Genomic DNA, 19,754 nt, shown 5'->3' on the forward strand with positions numbered 1-19,754 from the left:
ATATTTAGAGAAGAAGCCCTAAGATAATCATCTTTCTCACATCCCTGACTTTTCTCTCTCCCTGTGTTACCGTTTATATGTTCATTTATTCATTCATTCGTTATTTGTTCACTCATACATTCATTTAATCATGAGGTATTTATTGAGAACTATAAACAAATCATGGTAATAGATTTGGCAAAAAAAAAAAAAATACAAAGATGGATTGAATCATGATTGTTTTTGTTTCTGCCTCACCCAGTCCCCCTCCCCCCGCCCAGGAGCTTAGCAACTAGTTGGGAAGATAATAGACAGTAATAAATATCACTGTGAAGTTTCAGTTAACGTTTTGGGGAGTTCTGGGGCGCCTGGGTGGCTCAGTTGGTTAAGCGTCCGACTCTTGGCTTCAGCTCAGATCATGATCTCAGGGTAGTGAGATTGAGCCCAGAGTTGGGCTCCACACTCAGTGCGGAGTCTGCTTGAGATTCTCTCTCCCTCTCTGCCCCACCACCCTCTCCTTAAATAAATAAATAAATAAAATCTTTTTAAAAAGAAAAATTTGGGGGAGTTCAGACAATAAGGAATGTGCAGCTTTCGGTGGGACCTGGTGGAGGAGACAGGGAGAATTGAGGAAGTCTTTGGAGGAAGAGCCACGAGCCTTAAAGAATAGGTCACATTTGGCCACACTGAGATGCAGGGAAGGCATTCCAGATAGAGGGAGTAGCGTGAGCAGAGGTCTGAAGGTGGGAAAGTTGGGCCTATGTATATATAGGCATTTAACTCTGGCACGCAGAGCAGGTGAGGGAGAGTCATGGTACATAAAGTTGAGGATGGAGGTTGGTGGTGGCTGACAGCAGCCAGGGCATTGAGCAGTTTTAGCTACACTTCAGAGATGAGATTTGCAATAGGCTGAATTTGCTCAAACTGTTTTGCTTTCTTCAAGGTCAGAAAACCCACCCAAGAAGCATATCAGAATGAACTAAAGATTGAAAGTGTAGAACGCTCCTTTATCCTCTCAGCCAGGTAAATTTCTAAAATCTGGGCCTGTGAACATTTGCCGGTATTACAGGGTCATACGTCTCCAGCATTTTTTACATTTAGGTTAACTACTACTTTCTTTTTTCCTTCTTTTCAGTCCTAAAACCATGGAGTTTATTCTTGGCTTACCATGTAGGTAAAATGTCTGATTGCTGATCAGTAATGTGTTTGAAGCACAAAAGCAAAAATGTTCTGTGAAGAGAATAACAGTGCTGAAAAGTGCCTTGCTGACCTTTTTTTTTCTTAGCGAATACTTCAGACTTTTACAATGGCACCTAATGTTTCTAAAGATACCTAGTGCTTTATAATTCACTAGGAAGTCTTCACGTAACATTGAAAGGTCATAACAAACCTCCTAGGTACTGTCACCTCACTAAAAATGAGGAAGACTAAGTTAGAGAAAAAGTGAATTGCTGTCTTCATGATACATAGCTGGCAAAATCAGGATACAAATAGAAATTTTTTACTTTTAAACCTGTTGTTATTTATGATACCACATTGCCTCAAAATGGAACCTGCAGTGACTTACTATGTGTAAATCAAAACATATTACCATTATTTAAATCAAGCGCCAAGGAAACCAGAAGCTGTATGACTCGTACGTGTACATTACTGAGTTACTGGCCAAGTGGCAGAAGTGAATGTTTGGCAGGATTTGGCTGGTGTAGGGAGAGACACCAACAGCCACAGCATGCTCCACTGCTGGATCTGGATAGCAAGTCTCAGCAGCTCTCAAACGTAACCTTTAATGTAATAAAAATAGTAGGAAACACTTATGTAGCATTTACTTTGTGCCAGGCACTATCCGAAGCACTTTCTGTGTTTTCATTCATTAAATCTTCATAACAACCTAATAAGGTGAGTTTACTAATTTTATACCCATTTTATGGTGAAAAAAGCCATCCAACTATTAAGTGTCAGGGCCAGGATTTGAACCCAGGCAGCCTGCTTCCCACTGTGTCTGTACCAGTAAAATCAACTGGAATTCTTAGTAGCAGCTGGAGTCCTAACTGGAGCCATTTATTACCTGGCATCAGGCACAATGCTGAACTTGTCATTTATTTTCTCTTTTAATTTTCATGATAACTAGGAGGGTAGGTGTTGTCTTGACCTTCCAGATGAGAAAAATACAGGCTCAGAAAGGTTAAATAACACATCTAAGATTATACAACTACTAGGCAGTGGAGCCCAAATTTTAACCTAGGTATATCTGACAGTGAAGGTCATGCTTTCAACCATTATCATATTGCCTATGTCCATGGATGTCAAGGACTCAGACCAAATGTCTGACTTCCCATACTCAGGACAAAAGCAGCCCCCTGGGTCATTGTTACTCTTCTGAAATGGAATGGCCACTGTGCCTGATACCAGATCTGGGGATGAGAGAAGACAAATAGGTTTTGTTCAAGGTTTGTCAAAAGCCAACTACCAAAGCAAAGCAGTTTCTGGGGGGGTACCTGAAGCAGCCTGCAGATTAATATTTGGAGAGTGATGGTAAACTCTTGGTCACCTGGAACTGAGACCCTTTTTTGTTTGTTTTGTTAGAATTTGAGTTTGAATTTGAACAAAAGTGCCAGGAATATCAAGTCTCTATGTAGCAGGCTCCTGGCAAATACTTAAGCTTGGTTCTTAAAATCAAGAAAGTGACTTTCAAATATCCAGAGAGAAAATACCTACAGGAAAGTCAAGTTTTCAGTTGCACTTAAATATCCTAACTAAAAATATGCTTTGGTAAAAACAATTACATTTTATTAAAAACTAAGTAATTTAGGAAATGATGTTAAGTCCTTTTTTCTTTGGTTGCCATTCAGGCAAATATGTGGATGTCCAGATCAGCCTCTTAGACCTTAGTAAGGTCTTTGGAATTTTATGTGTGATAGGAAACCATCTGAGGGTCTTAAGCTAAGAATTGGTATGATCTCATGTATATTTTTAAAAGAGGGCCCTGGCTTCTTTGTAGAAGATAGACCATCAGAGACTAGTTTGGAAGTTGGGAGACCAGGTAGGAAGCTAGATGAGGCTCTCTTGGACTAGAATGGTAAGAAATGGTCGGAGTCAGGTAGAGTTAATAGGATTATTGATGGATTGAACATGGGTTCCGCAGGAAGAACGAGAAAACCGGAAAGTTCTTGATAAAGGGAGAGTAAATTTCCAGGGGAGGATTAAGGTGGCCTGGGGGAAGGGGACTGTTGCATGCTGAATGCCGCCAGTGTGCCATGCTCTTCTTCTGAGCGCCCCCAACCACAGCGAGTGGGTACAGTATAACCTGTAGGAAGGAGATGAGAGGTCCTCCTGTGATCTGGGTCCTGTCTACCTCACCAGCCTGATTTCCGTCCATTCGCCCTGTCCCCCACCCACTACAGAGCATGGCATATACTGCCAGCATGCATCTGCTTATTCTCCATGCATGCCAGCCTACCTCTGCCTTTTGCACAGGCAGCTGCCTCTGCCTGGAATTCATCCCTTCGTTCAGTAAGTAATGTGGATCCTCTACCCTAGGCCAGGCATTGTGCCAGGCATCAGGATAACGTGGAGAATTAAAAGGGTCCTTCCTTCCCTGACCTTGCAGTCTGTCAGGGAAGACATACGCTTAGCAAAATGTCAACACAATCAATTATTATTGTGATTAAGTAGTACACAGGAAAACTACCCGGTGCTATGAGGCTGTAAAACAAGGAGGCTTGAACTACCTTTGGTGGAGAAAGGGCAGTCAGAGATAGCTTCCTGAAAGACCTGCTGTGTCAGTTGAGTTATAAAAGATAAGAGTTGGATAGCAAGGCAAAGAGGAAAGGAAGAGGCTGCTGGTCATTGGGAATAATGTGTACAAAGGCCCTAAGGTGGAAAGGGCATAGCAGATTAAAAGAACTGAAAGACCAGAATGGCATGAACATAGAGAATGAGGGGGAAAGCCAAGGTAAGCCTGGAGGGGGAAAGCTGAGGCAGAACTTGTGGATTTGGGTCTTGAGTCAAAGAGCCACAAGAAACCACTGAAAGGTTTGTACAAGGGAATGATGTGATCAGATTGGCCTTTTTAAAAGTTGGTTGGTAGGTGGAAAATGGTTTGGAAGGGGAGGTAAAGGAGATGATTGATTGGGGTTGAGAGCCAGAGGCATTAAGAGCGAGTCTCTGGCTCGTACCCTGTGCTGGCAGTGGTACCATTCCCTGTGATAGGGAACGCCAGGAGAGGAGCAGTGTTGGGCGAAGAATCAGGAATTTAGTTTCAGATGTGCATGTCGACCATGACGTGCCTATCAGTCATGGAGCCATCGGGACGCCTGGGTGGCTCAGTCAGTTGAGCGTCCAGCTCTTTATTTCAGCTCAGGTATTGATCTCAGGGTCGTGAGTTCAAGCCCTGAGTTGGGCTCCAAGCTGGGCATGAAGCCTACTTAAAAAAAAAAAAAAAAAATGGAGCCATCAATGAGGCAGTGCCTGTAAAGATCTAGAGGTCAGAAGGGAGCCCAGACTTGGCATATATTTGGGAGTCATCAGCTTAGAGAAAATAACCAAAGCTAGGAGGCCGAATACAGGTGCACAGAGACACTACAAGGTTCCCTGTTGAACTCCTCAGTTCTTCCAGTCCTAACATACTCATCCCCTCTGCAGAGCTTTCCCTGCTACCCAAATAAGGCAATTTACTGCTTCTCTGTTCCTCATTTACCTTACCCTTATTGTATCATGCAGTAATTACTTGTTTTTGTGTCTCTCCTCAATTAGATATGAGCCCTTACAAGTGGTATGTTTTTTATGTGAGATTCGTGGCTTAGTACCTGGCCCTTGGTAGGCTCCCACTAAATGCAACTCAGATGAATTGAAATGAAGTGATGTGGCCTTTAGACCTCAGAATAGCATTCCATAGTTACACAAGGAGTAAATAGTGTGTCAAGATCTAACATACCAGAACCCCTTCTATTGGAGGTTTTTTGGAATGCATCCCCATCAATGGGAGAATGGTGCTTATTTAATACAAATTTGCTTTCTGGGTAATGTACACATTCCATAAAGAAAAGAATACTTGGTTTAACTGCATTTTAAGTGAGTTTAACTGAGGAAGGTGCTGATTCTTCTGCTAACTGTGTTACAAAAGAAGACCTAGAGTCTCCACTCCGTACTGCAGGCAAATGTGTGTGGTCTGTGAGAAATGTGTTATCAAGAGCTGGTAAACATTGTTTTGGCAGATCCCCACACAAGAGAGAGCCAGGAATGATTAGATGAAAGAACAGCATATGTGACATGATTTGCACAGTCAAATCACATTCCACATGCTCCCAGGGCTCCAGAAAAATCAGACGGCAATTCTCAAATTAACCATCTGCCTCTCTGCTTTCTTTTACCTCTTCCACTGAAAAGGGCGGAAGGGGAGAGAGAGGGAGGGACAGTATTTTGTGAAGGTTTACTTGGAAGCTTAAGCATATATTCTCATAGCGTAATTCAGAGAAGAGAGATGAATGACACACGGTGGTGAAGGGTTCAGTCTTTAGCCACACTTGGGTCTGATACCAAGTCATGTAGGCTGTTGTCTAAAGCAAATTGTCTAACATTTCAAATCCTCAGATTGCTTATCTGTAAATGGTGCTCGTTGGTGATAGTGATGGTATTGGGGAAAGGAGATGTAAGATCCAATATGTACTCCGTGGGGTAGCTCTGAGGATGAGATGCGATGACATTTGCAAAGCATTTAGCACAGTTGGCTGACATGTAGTAACTTGAATAAATGGCAGCTAGTTGGACAGTAATGGTAGAGTGTTTGGCTTAGAGAAATAAGAGCTGTTGTATTTGATTTTTAAGATTCTGCCACAATAATTTTTTTTCTCAAGTATTTCAAAACTTAAGATTGCTGCCATAATAATTTTTTTTACTTAAGATTCTGCCACAATAATTTTTTTTCTCAAGTATTTCAAAACAGATCGCAGATATCAGGTCATTTTGCTCCGACATACTTTCATATGCCTTTCTAAAACAAATACACGTTTCCTTACACAATCACATTCCCATTATTATGATAGATTTTATTTTATTATGAGAGATTATTAAAGTCTGTCTACACACACATACACATAAAATGTGCCTCTCACTCTTGAGTATTCAAAACTGAATGTGCGGATGATACCAGCAATGATTTGGAGTCACCAGAGTTTTTTTGGGAGGAGGTATGGTTACAATAAAGCAGAACAAGAATGCCTTTTTCTGAGCAGGCTTTCCCCCTATTTGGCCTATCTCTGTCTAGATTTGAACCCTGTAGCTCCTTATGACCTGAGGGTAGAAACAGAAAGCAGGATGGGCGGAATAGGTAGGGGATTTCCCTTGTTACCCACTCCCTAAACATCTGTCTGTGGTACCAAATATACGTTTCCTTTACTCCAGTGCCCTTTCTAGAAGTTTTTAGTAATATTTAGTAACCTAAAAAGAATTAGTATTCCATGTTGTAAATTTGGATTTGAAACTTGATTCCTTGGAATATTTTTTAAATTCTACGATTATATCTCAGGAAACTCCCTGGTTATGTAAATAACCATAATTATTAATTGTATGACTAGCTCTTAAACCAAGCAAAAAAACTTTCACATTTAAGAGACTTCAAAAGTATAAAGCAATACTTTGGGGAAGAAAAAAAGCATTGTACTTGCTAAAATGCCATGTGTTCTTTAATGCCTGCTCTGATTATTTGTGCTTACGAACCTCAGAGCTCCTGCCTGTGACTAGCATTGTTGGGGAGGGCGGTGGCATCTGTTGCCATGGCAGGAGGAAGAGAAGGAAGAAAAAGGCAAAGAATAAAAGCTGACATCTGGTTGATGGAACCTTCTTTTGCCCCCAACAGTTCTGCCACAGAAAGGGATGAATGGCTAGAAGCGATTTCCAGGTCAATAGAAGAGTATGCCAAAAAAAGAATCACATTCTGTCCTAGTAGGAGTCTTGATGAGGTATTGTCTTTCCCTTCTTGTTTTTTTTTTTTCCTCAGTGCATTTCAAACAGTTTTTACCCTAAAGAAACTTTTCCCAGGGGTTTAGAAAAGCAACATGTGTTTCACAGAAAGATCTGTGTGTGGGTATAATTTCAGAGCTAAATATCCTGTTAATGTCTCACTGCAAGTCTGTGATAACATACAGCATATTCATATTTTTTCTGGTTGTAAAACTTCATTGTAAAAAATTGGGGAAATACAATATAATTTAAGGAAGAAACTAATCAGCTGTCATGGCACTACCACAGGTATCTTTTTAAGTTAATTTTGCAGCAAGGATTATTAGGATACCGCTAATCTTAATATCCTGGGAACATGACAACTATAATAGCCCATCATTCATCCCATGTCCTTAATGACACCATCAGCATTGTGAGCCCTCATTGCCCCAAGGAAAAAAAAAAAGGCTCAATTCTGTAGCACTCCATGTGCATGGAAGTAATGAAAAGTTGTTCTTCCATAGGCTGACTCAGAAAATAATGAGGAAGTTAGTCCTCTTGGATCAAAGGCTCCCATCTGGATCCCTGATATCAGAGTCACAATGTGTATGATCTGCACAAGTGAATTTACTCTCACCTGGAGAAGACACCACTGCCGGGCCTGCGGGAAGGTTAGAGAAGTTCACACCCATCTCCATTGTGATTTTTAGTTCCAGGCTGTACATAGTGAGGAAGCATCTTTCCTCCTGTAAATCACGGCAGGGGGAAGGAAGATACCCAATCATGGATGATATTTTCTCTAAATATTTAGGCATAGGGTGTCTTACCCCTACCTACCAAGGGTATTGTAGAATGTCAATAATAGATAATTTTCATTAAAAAAAAATTCACAATTAACTAGACTCCCACATTTACTGATAATTATTTAAACTACCTTTATCTGGATACTAAGTATTTAATAGAAGTACTTTCAGTGTTGAAATTATCGCCAGTGAGGTGTCTAAGCCTTCGTGACCTCGTTAGTTAAATGAGCATGGTAACATTGATGTCAGAGAGTTACCAGGAAGATTAAACAGGGCCTCTTTAGGGAGCATTTAGTAGAGGGCCAGACACTTGGTGGAGGCACAGTTAGACGTGATCATGGTTACCTAGCGATGATGACAGGCAATGTCGGTGATGATAAATACAGCTAACAGAGGACTTCGTGCATGCCATGCATGGTTCTAAACATTTTGCACACGTTAATGCTGTTAGTATTTTATTTTATGGAGTTAGCACTTGGTCGTAGTGTGTCGCCTCTTCATCTTCCAGGGTGGTGATGTGTGTGAGTTCACCATAGGCCTGACCTCCACAGAGGTGTTAGAGTCAGTGACTGAGAAAAGGTACTGAAAGCACTCTAGGTAGATAGCATTATCTGTTGTAGCATAGTCGGTGGTTTGATGCTGAGGTTATTCTAAATAAAATAATTCCAATGTGTTTTCAGATTGTATGCCAAGCTTGTTCATCAAATAAATATGGTTTAGATTACCTGAAAAATCAACCAGCAAGAGTATGTGAACACTGTTTCCAAGAACTGAAGAAACTAGGTAATATATAAGTAAAGATTTAACAAATTCCTTTATTCCCAGATGCTTTCAAACACCCTTCCGAAAGAATCATCTTAGGTGCATTAGCAATATGACTGGTGATACTCATCTCAAAATATTAAGAATTTTGCTTTCGTAATTTAATTAAGCTTTCTTAACTCATAGGATACTAATTGTAGAAATGTAATTACAGGGTGAAATTGCTTTAAAACAGTTACAAGGGAACTTTAACTTTCAAGTAATTTTGAAGTTTCTAGTTTCACAACTGTGGGCTCTTTACAAATCATTTTTATCTATCTGTGGATAGATATATCTCTATGGACATATACTGGGTGGCCCTTTGTTAGCCCATTTCTAATCACATGGACTGATTGGTGAGGTTTTATGGTATATCTAAATGTTCAGCTTTTCACCAAATACAAAATGATAAATCATATCTGCCTGCTCATTATTTGCAGGTATCCATCCCCACAGTTAAGATGAATGCAGCTAGCAGGACTGCTCGGGTCTATATTTTGGGAAGAGAGTTTTAGTTAAATTCCTGAAACCTATATATAGGATCTAAATTTCAAAAACGTTGTTCTTCATTTCCATGAAGAATAGCTTTCCATCAGCAAATGAGAATGCCTCAGTGAATAAAGCTGGATGGCATGCTATTTCAGAATCCACATATTTATAGAGTAATAGTAACTGTACATACATTGTCCAAGAAGACACATTTATCTAATCCTTCACTGGCCTTTTTGTTCCTCCCTTTGTTCTGTGGGTGTATCATGTAGGCTGTAAACATTCAACATTCATTTTTTAAAATTCTCTTCCCTAATCACCCACACCCATTTTCGTCAGTAAATCTTGACTAATTTATCTTTGAAGACCTTTCTCTTGATTTCTTCATCTCAGCCCTATCTTTCATCTTGGACCACTGTCATAGCTTCCCAGCAGGTTTTCTGCTGCAAATCCTTCCTCCTTTCTACTGCCAGATTTTTTTCTTCTAAATTCAGTCTGCTCCTGTCATTTTCCAGCCTAAAAGACCTTTGGTTTCCCACGGCTTAAACAACAGTCCACATTCCTTAGAACCAGCCTTTTTTTCCTCAGCCTTATTATTCTCCAAATAGATGATCTAATTTCATACCTCTGCTTTTGCTTATGCTGACTTCTCTTCATGGAGTGTTCATCCTCCTCTTTTTGACTTGGCAAACTCCTGTTATACCTTAATGGCCAACTCAAATGTCTTACTCTCTTCCCACCTTTCCCCAAACCTCTGCACTCAAAATTAATGGTTTCCTGATCTTGTCTCATAGCCCCTTTTCTAATACTTTGTTCATTATCATATTCTTATTTGGTCATATATCTAGGTACTAAATGATGCTGTTAGTGGGTTTTTTTAAGTCAGGAGGGAAGTTTATATAATTTATTTAAAGTTGGTAGTACTTTAACATGTTTCATTATTCCAGAGGCACAAAAGGGTCATCCTTTCTCATGGTTTACAACTGAAAAAGTATAAAATCATAGACTGTGGAAAGTCTTCCTCCCACTCAGCTTCCGGCCATCCGTCTTTTTTCCCCGGGGGTCTCTCTGTCATCAGTTCCTCAAGTATCCTTCCATAGATATTTTATGCAACAGTGTTTGTTGATCTGAATTAAGTTGAATTGCAAAATGCTTACCACTGGCTACATAAATGCACCTGATTTGTTTTAGATCACCAGCATTCTCCTAAGATTGGATCTCCTGGAAATCACAAATCTCCTTCAAGTGCCTTATCATCAGTCTTACATAGTATTCCATCAGGGAGGAAACAGAAAAAAATCCCAGCTGCTCTCAAAGAAGTAAGTGTTTCCATTAAACTTGCAACCTGATATAAGCTGAATTATTCATATCCATATAATACACTGTTTTTCTTCCATAAAGAAAGAGGTCATTTCCCACAGTATTAAGACATGCATTTTAATACTGGTGCTGGATGTGGCTGATGCCTCACTCTCTTCCTTGGTCTCCCATATGACCTGAGTCATTCAGAAAATGGCTGTTGAAAGGTTTGGAGAACATTTTATAGCAATGGTAGCAAGTAAAGATAATTTAGATATATTGGAATTTTTTTTTAAAAGATTTTTATTTATTTGTCAGAGGGAGAGAGATTGAGAGCACAAGCAGGGGGGCGGCAGGCAGAGGGAGAAGCAGGCTCCCCGCTGAGCAAGGAGCCCAACGTGGGACTTGATCCCAGGATCCTGGGGTCATGACCTGAGCCAAAGGCAGATGCTTAACCGACTGAGCCACCCAGGTGCCCCGACACATGTGAATTTTTAAAATTACTTTGAGGAGACCCCATGCCAGAGGGAAGAAGTCTATAGAATATTTTGGGCACTTTATTAGCATTTACTGATCTGCACGGTTTGTTATTTGTAAGTATTGGTTGGCTATAGACAGCTGCACTGATAGTAAATTGTCTTTCCTTCAACTTACAAGAAAAATTTAAAAAGTTAGGATAGTCTGCACAGTTAGAACTGCCAGTGGCTTAATCCATAGGCATCGTCAGTACCCTATCCCATCTCCTCAAATTCCAGTGTTCAGTCAGTCAGTGTCAGGTAACACATAGCACTGCCTATCTGGGCCACCTCCATTTTTTTTTTTTAATTAAAAAAAATAGTTTATTTATTTATTTGTCACACAGAGAGAGAGATGGAGAGAGCAAGCACAGGCAGGGGAGAAACAGGCTCCCCACTGAGCAAGGAGCCCCATGTGGGGCTTGATCCCAAGACCCTGGGATCATAACCTGAGCCAAAGGCAGACGCTTAACGACTGAGCCACCCAGGTGCTGCCCCTGAGCCACCTCCATTTTTATTAGTTTATTAATTATTTCCACCTGTGACCAGTTTTGTGGCCAGCAGAGTAGAGTTTTAAATGTTGTTCTTACTTGATTACTCTGGAGGTGTTCTACCATGGAAAGTGGAAGCAAACAACTCCAAAAATTTGACCAAGATCGTGTTCTTTATATAAAGTTGAGTGTATTCCATCATGGTAGTTAAAACACTAAGAAATGATTCATAGCCAGCCTCATGAAATAGTAAGAAGAGGACTTACAGTCCTAATTGCCAGGTTTCTTAAACTGGTGAAGCCAATTTAGTACTCTGAACTGTCTCTTCCATCACTCAGTTCCTGAATCTAAAGTGACTTTCAGAGCTTTTCTTAACCAATGGAAATAGTTTTCAGTTTTCTATAATTGTTCTCCTCTCCATGCTAATGTCATAGTTTATAAATATAATTCTTAAATTTGTTCTCCTCCTCAGTCTAAACTCCACACTGCTAGTTTTACAAAACTATTTCTAGTCTAGACTAGACCCAGCCTGACTCCAGTCACATTTTGTACATGTTTTACCCAACCACACAAACAGACCTTCCACTGCAGTCATTCCTTCCCTTACTCCACTGGCTCTCAAAATGTCCTCCAAAGCAGCACATCAGCATCACCTGAGAACTTACTAGAAATGGAAATTCTTAGGCCCCACCCAAGGTCTACGGAATCAGAAACTTTAACAAGCATTCTCTGTGATTCAGATGTATACTAAATTTTGAGAACCACTGCTTTCTCCTTTGCAGACTGGGAAAAATAATTTATCTGGTTACGTGCCATAAAAGTAAAAGTTTTCTACTTGGGAAGCTGTGTTTTTTGTCATTTTATTTGTAATTGAAGTGAATTCACGTAACTTATAATTAACGATTTAAAGGATACAGTTCAGGGGTGCCCAACCAGCTCTGTGGGTGGAGCATGTGACTCTTGATCTCGGGATCCTAAGTTCAAGCCCCACCTTGGGTGTGGAGTTTTCTTTTAAAAATATATATACAAGGGTGCCTGGGTGGCTCAGTTGGTTAAGCGTCTACCTTCGGTTCAGGTCATGATCTCAGGGTCCTGGGATCAAGCCCAGCATTGAGTGGGGAGTCTCCTTCTCCCTTTCCCTCTGTCCCTCCCCTCCCCTACTTGTGCACTCGCTCCCTATAAATAAATAAAATCTTTAAAAAAGTGAAAGGAATCATATAATACATGACCTTTTGTCTGGCTATTTTCACTTCTCATAGTATTTTAGAGGTTCACCTAAGTTATAGCATGTATCGGTACTTCTTTTTATAACGTGAATAATACTCCATTGTATGTATATACCACACTTTATCCATTCATCTGTTGATGGACATCTGAGATATTTCTACCTTTGAGTTATTATGAATAGCAGTGCTATAAACCTTGTGTGGACATATTACCATGTGGACATTTGTTTTAATAATATACGTAGGAGTGTAATTGCCTGGTCATATGGTAATTTATGTTTAACTTTTTGAGGAATTGGGAAGTTGTGTTTTTATTCCAGGAATGTTCAATACATTTTTAGAAACTCTTTGTTTTTAGAATTCCATTCAGAGCCTCAGTACCCTCAGTAATGGCACTCTGTGTCTCTTGAGTTAGACTTGATTTATATTTTAAATAATCAGATCACTAGAAGGAAAGTTTTGTGACTCATGTGATTAAGTTGCTTAAGACCAATTTTATTTTTAAGAGAGTAATAGGAGCTCCTGGGTGGCTCAGTTGGTTAAACGTCTGCCTTCGGCTCAGGTCATGATCCCAGGGTACTGGGATCGAGCCCCACGTCGGGCTCCCTGCTCAGTGGGGAGCCTGCTTCTCCTTCTCCCTCTGCCTGCCGCTCTCTCTCTCTGTCAAATAAATAAATAAACTCTTAAAAAAAAAAAAAACAAGAGGATAATAGAGGACAGGGGCACCAGGTGGCTTAGTCGTTTAAGCGTCCAACTCTTGATTTCAGATCCAGGTCGTGGGATCAAGCCCCGTGTCCGGCTCTGCACTGAGATTCTCTCTCCCTTACCCTGCTTTCTTCCCCCTGCTCATGCTCTCTATAAATAAATAAGTAAATAAAATCTTTTCTAAAGTAAGATATAGAGGACTATGCATGACTATCCAGTATTGTGACTGTATTCTTTTACAGTTTATCAACTAATTTAAGAATATTCCAAAAGAGGAGCATACAAAATATTTTGATCAATGATAGTAACATGTAACATAAGTACATAGTAGTATCCCAATGTAACTACATTTTAAGCAAAATCTCATTTGAACATTCTAATTTTTAAAAAATCACTTGGCTGTCTTCTACAGTGGTGTCACTTCTTTATATAAATTTACTTGCACTTAACAGATATTTCTCATTTAACATTAGATGTTAAATTTTCTACTAGACAATAATATATCATCCTTCTCATAAAATTTGTAAGAAATTAATACAATTAATACATGATTAAAGGTAGACTTTTAAAATTCATAGAATCCACCTGTATTTGTTTTATGTTGCCACATAACAAATTACCACAAACTTAGAGGCTTAAAACAACATACATTTATTATCTCAGGAGTCCAAGCACAGCTTAGCTGGGATCTCTGCAGGACTGCAGTCAAGGTGTTGGGCAATGTTGAGTTCTCCTCACAAGGCTAACTAGGGAGGGGTCTACTTCCAAGCTCACTCAGGTTGTTAGCAGAATTCATTTCCATGCCACACAAGCCTCCCAAGACAACTACGTCAAAGCCAGCATGGGAGAAAGTCCCATCTACTAGCAATATGGAGTCTTATAGAATGTAACATAATCATGGGAGTGACATGCCATCATCTTCCCCATATTCTATTGGTTAGGAGCAAGTCTTAGGTCCTCCCCACACACAAGGGGGAGGAGACTATACAGTAGTGTGATTATCAGAGCAAGGATCATGGGGAACCACCTTAAAAGTCTGTTCACCATTCTAGGGGCATCTGGGTGGGTCAGTTGGTTGAGCAGCTGACTCTTGATTTAGGCGCAGGTCATGATCTCAGGATCCTGGGATACTGCCCCACATCAGGCTTCCTGCTCAGCAGGGGGTCTTGAGGATTTTCTCTCTCTCCCTCTCCCTCTGCCCCACCCCGCCGTGTGCATTTGCCCACTCAGCACTCTCTCTCTAAAATAAATAAATCTTTAAAAAAAAAAGTCTGTTCATCATTCTACTAACAACATAATTCCTAAACTTGACTTTTTATTTATGTTGTTTTATGTTAAAAAAGAAGTTTCAGCTGCCAGATTATGATCATTGAGAGCTTACTACCTTTTTGTCTAGAGATTAAGACATTTTCTTAACATTTCCTTTTATGAAACAAAATAAGCTTCTCTCAGACCAAAATTTGGGGATCAGAAACTAATCCTTAAAATCACCATGAATAATTGAATTTTCCATTTACCTCTGTTAATAGTTTTTATAAGTCCAAAAAATGATTTCAGGAACAGAGTTAAAGATTTAAGTAATCTTCCCTAACATTGCAAAATTCAAAGAACAGTAAACAACATATACAGTCCCCAAAATGCAACTTTCAAAAAGCACTTCTGATCTTTAGAATTATTTTTCTTCTTCTGGCAACCCAGAAAACACAGGTGACACCACAAAGAAATACATATATGCAAGCTCAATTAAACCAGGCATAATGCTAGAATGGCTTTTTTTTTTTTAAGAGAAGTGGTGGGGAAGGGCAGGGAATCTTAAGCAGGCTACACGCCCAGTGCAGAGCCTGACGTGCCGCTTGATCTCACAACCCTGAGATCATGGCCTGAGCTGAAATCAAGAGTTGGACTTTTAACTGACTGAGCCACCCAGGTGCCCCAATGCTGGAATTGCTTCTAAACAGAAGGGTATTTTATGCCCCCGGTAATGGCAGTATTTGATTTGTCCAGTAGCAGACTTTGAAAATAAACAATTTCATTCTGAAACATTATATCATTATGGTTATTGCTTTCAGCACCAGTGACCAAAAGCAATTTTGTTACTTTACCTTTTGTTTCTTTGAAAACCAGTAAACTATATATGGGCTTTGCTTACTAGGTATCAGCAAACACAGAAGATTCTTCCATGAGTGGCTACTTGTACAGATCAAAGGGCAATAAAAAACCTTGGAAACACTTGTGGTTTGTTATAAAAAATAAAGTGCTGTATACATATGCTGCAAGTGAGGTAAGATCTGAAATCTAAAGATGAATGATTGTGGGGTCTGGTTTTATAATGCCAATTGGAAATAATTACATTATCCGTTTCATCTATTTGTTTTGTGTATATTTTTTGTTTTGCTTTGCTTTTGGAGGGGGAGATGTTGCTGTGATTTTTAATGTCAACAGTGTCCTAGAGCTCTTACTCAAAAATGTTAGGAATTTTCCATAATATTAAAATGTAACTTTTTTGGTGTCATGTGACTACTAAGAACTTCACTAAAGGCAAAGGTTCTTACCTTTCTGCCAAGCTGTCTTGGTTGACACTCCCTTGACTATCTCCAGATTGTATTGATCAGGCCTCAAGCTTAGATAAAATAGACTTTGTTTGGGTTATAAACAATGCCTGGCTATTTGCTCTAATTATTACCCTCTTCTCCTACCTGATCACCCTGTGTTCCAGTAACATCCTATAAAAACCACTGCTCTGGGAGCCAAGCTTTTCCTTAGTGGGACAGGGTAAATCACTTATATTTCTGAGCTTGTTTCCTGCATCCATAAAATGAAAGTAATATAATTACCTACTTCACATGGTTGTAGGGAAATATATGATACTCGGTGGATGTGAACACACTGAAAACTGTTTAGCACAGTGTCTGGCTCATGAGGTAGGTGGGGAGGGGTCAGCTTAATATTGTTGAATAAAAGAAAATGAAAAACAAAGAATTATTGTTTTATATATGTGTGTGTATATGAAATTAAATTATAGCTATACAGTTCAAGAGTTTGCAAATCTGAATTTTGTTATCAATTTAAAGTCCCGTCTCCCTTTGTATCTTTTTAAATTAGGACGTGGCAGCTTTGGAGAGTCAGCCTTTACTAGGATTCACTGTCACTCAAGTCAAAGATGAGAATTCAGAGTCTAGAGTGTTTCAGTTACTACATAAAAACATGTTATTTTATGTGTTCAAAGCAGATGATGCTCACTCAGCTCAGAAGTAAGTAATTTAGGCATATTTTTCTTTTATACATGAGTTTCAAGTTCTTACATGATTGATTTTTAAAATAACCTACTTTCATGTGTGGGGACAATTAAGAATTTAAATCAGAGATCCAAATTAGTTAGATTTCACATATTTTTCAAAGTCTTTAGGACTGTTTTAAGGACAGGCAGGAGGATCTGGAATATTTTCAGGAGACAGAGGGGAAAAGAAAATAGGTAGTCCTGTCCAAAATATTTTGTCTATACATGACCTCTGAGGAAGCAGCATGAAGCTGCTCTGTTGAAAGGAAAGGAAGCTGAGGCATTTGACCTCTCCTTCCATGAGGGTAAGGATCATCTCTTAAAACATTCCAGGACTTTGGCAATCCAGTGATTCAATTGTGCCATGGAACAGCGGGACTTTAAACAGCTGCTTGCTAACTTACTTCTTTGGGGAAAGGGTCAAACACATTAAGAGGCTCCCATGCTGTTCCCAATAACTGAGTAGAAGGAAATGGATATCATTTTAGATGGTAAAAGGCTTTTTTAAACAGTCTCTTTAAAATTCCAACAAGAATATTTATTTTGATATCATGAGGTTGTTTAACATAGAGAAGCGTATCTCTGTGAAATTCAGGTCCTTTGTAAACAAAACAGTGCAGTTTACCTTTCACCAGATCTTTCCTGTGATTTTTATTTTGGCCTCACAAGTTATACGTTTTTGTTTCTTCTAAGAGCTTAGTGCTCATGTTTTCTCAATAGGCTTAAAGTGCGCATGCATATAAAAAAGAATGCCTTAAGTAAACAAGGCTTGTCTTTTCTTAAGGCAGTTAGAATTAATGTACCAGAATTATATATGTTCCTGGATATTAATCAGGTACAATGTGACAGATAATCTGTAAGATTTTTTTTTCAGTCTATGTCAGGATATCTAGTGCATATCTGTTACTCCAAAAAATTCTTTTTCAAGTGAACTGAAGAATATTTAAAATTATGTCACTTAACTATTTTTTCTGTAGAAACTACCTTGGATAAAAGAGTAATTGTTCTAATATTCTGTTAGGAATTGCATTTCTCATGATTTTTATCTGTATTCATCATCAAACTGATAAAAATTATTTCTTTTGAATATGCATCTTTTGTTTATATCTTTAAGTTGACAAGGTAGAAAAACCTTCAATACAACTGAATGTAGCTGAGTGAAGGAAATCAGCTTACTTGTAATTTAGAATTAATACAGGCTAAATTATAAGTTTCTCTTTGAAGTCACTAATATGGAGGTGGTTTTACACATTACAGAACATTAAAATGTATTAATTTTAATGGAAATTTTTAGCTTTTTAAAAGACTTTTTTATTATAACTTATGCCATTTGCATTTAAAGTTTTGAAAATTCTATCCTTGAAATTTGAGCTATATCTGGGGTAGGCTATGTTTACTAATTAAATTGAGTGATTTCAAATGTTCATAGTAAGTCTGGAAGCAATTATAGTACTAGGGAGGTACAAAAAGACTACCTCCAAGTGTCTTCTGAATAATTGCAAGCTTTGAGTATTGTCAGATAAAACTTAGAGACTAACAAATTTTGGAAAGACTTCTAGAAACTCTGAGACACTTTTTTTTTTTTTTTGGATATACTTCATATTGCATGAAAAATTTTGATCAACTGAAGTAGATCAGATGTTAGATTCTCTTTCATTGGAAGTATTAGAACAGGTCTGGACTATGGATGCCCAGGGAGTTAAGAGAGAAGGAGACAGAGACAAAGCTTGTGTTCCTAAAAGCAGAAAGGGGGTTGAAATAAAAGCCTTGGCAAATGTAATTCATTTCCCAAACCAATCGTATGGAATCATCAGGACTTCATAGAGCTTTTACATGAAATGGCCCCTTCCTCACGCTTTATGGACATAAAAGATGCACTTTTCAGTCCAAATTTTCAGCCATATTACCAAATAAAGGACAATTCCATATACGCAGAATTCTAATTTGGTATAGGAAACTTCTTAAATATATTGCTAGGGTGATTGGATCCACAGGCACAGCTGTGATCTATATTGTTTTAACATCTATCGGAGGATTGTATTTTACAAATCTAACAAATTTCTCTTACCAATAGGTGGATAGAAGCATTTCAGGAAGGCACAGTATTGTAGCAATACTGGTTTCATCCCTTCTGTGATTCCAAATGGGTGGAATTTCATCAGAATGGAGTAAATGCAGTACAAAAATTTTATATAAATGAACACTGCCAAGATAAATCCAGCCAAAATCTTCATCAAATATTATGAATTATTTTGTTAGGTATAAGGTAATTTTTTTAATGTTTGTTTTTTCATGTATATGTTATTTATTAAAATTTTGATGTTTACTTAATGGTCAGAATTATTTCTGAGATTCACACTGAATTCTAAAGTACCTTTTCTTTAGAAACCAGAAAACTTATCTTAATATTGTATACTGTATTAACTGTTTGTGACACAGATTTCTCAGTGTTTTGTAGTGTTACATTGTAACACTCTTACTTGAGGTGAGTCTTTGTAAATAAAAAACACACATCAAGGAGCAAATTTCCATGCAGTGTTTGATTTAGAAATTACTCTAAAACTGCTAATGAAAAAAATGTATGTTTTGAATCAGTAAACTTAGATGAATTTTTGTATCTTTTAACGGAAAAACACACGGCCAACTCCTACCTCAGTAACTGTGAAATGAAATTCCAGTAAATTATCCAGAGTATTTCTGTTGTACCTCTTTTGGCATGAGATAATGTTACATGATCAAGGAATTAGAGCAAAGGGATAGAATGTGAAAATTTTCATTGAACTGAGCTATGAGTAGGAAAGAGGATGGAGGAACACAATTAACTTTATGGTCTTTATATTAAGTCTCATCCTTTTTTTAAAGCTACCAGTTCAACACAAACAAATGTATTATTAAAAAAAAAAAAAAACACAAAATACGGCAAGCATTATATTATACAATATCCTTTGCTATTATAAGTGTTCTGAGCCCAAGTCAGTGGTGGTGTTTGCATCTAAAAAGAATGTTCCATTCCCTATAATATTGTGCTTTAAAAAAATGAACTGGAATTACCATACCAAAAAAGCACAGATTCAAAGCCAGTGTTAACTGAAATTGTATTCGTTTTTTAAAGGTTATTTAATATTACTTTGTGTTATGTCCTCCCTGGTAATTAAAACAAATCCTTTATTTCTTTAACCAGTTGCCAAATGCATCTCATTAGGAAATATTTATATTCATAATTCTGGTGCACT

General features: G+C 38.4%; 1 protein-coding gene across 1 annotated transcript in view; it reads left to right on the forward strand.

Annotated features, from left to right (window-relative positions):
* The window catches only part of FGD6 (FYVE, RhoGEF and PH domain containing 6), a 126,085-nt gene that overhangs the window by 89,331 nt on the left and 17,000 nt on the right, over positions 1–19,754 (forward strand). The window contains exons 14-21 of the mRNA XM_045872832.3: positions 923–1,002; positions 6,833–6,935; positions 7,440–7,586; positions 8,399–8,501; positions 10,200–10,327; positions 15,397–15,525; positions 16,347–16,495; positions 18,596–18,787. Of these exons, the coding sequence (XP_045728788.1) occupies positions 923–1,002; positions 6,833–6,935; positions 7,440–7,586; positions 8,399–8,501; positions 10,200–10,327; positions 15,397–15,525; positions 16,347–16,495; positions 18,596–18,632 (876 nt within the window). The 3' untranslated portion in view covers positions 18,633–18,787. The remainder of the gene's footprint in view (positions 1–922; positions 1,003–6,832; positions 6,936–7,439; positions 7,587–8,398; positions 8,502–10,199; positions 10,328–15,396; positions 15,526–16,346; positions 16,496–18,595; positions 18,788–19,754) is intronic.

The sequence above is a fragment of the Mirounga angustirostris genome, unplaced genomic scaffold (genome assembly GCF_029215605.1).
Source record: "Mirounga angustirostris isolate CCGP_5_RB_7025 unplaced genomic scaffold, mMirAng1.0.hap1 SCAF_5, whole genome shotgun sequence".
Lineage (NCBI taxonomy): Eukaryota > Metazoa > Chordata > Mammalia > Carnivora > Phocidae > Mirounga > Mirounga angustirostris.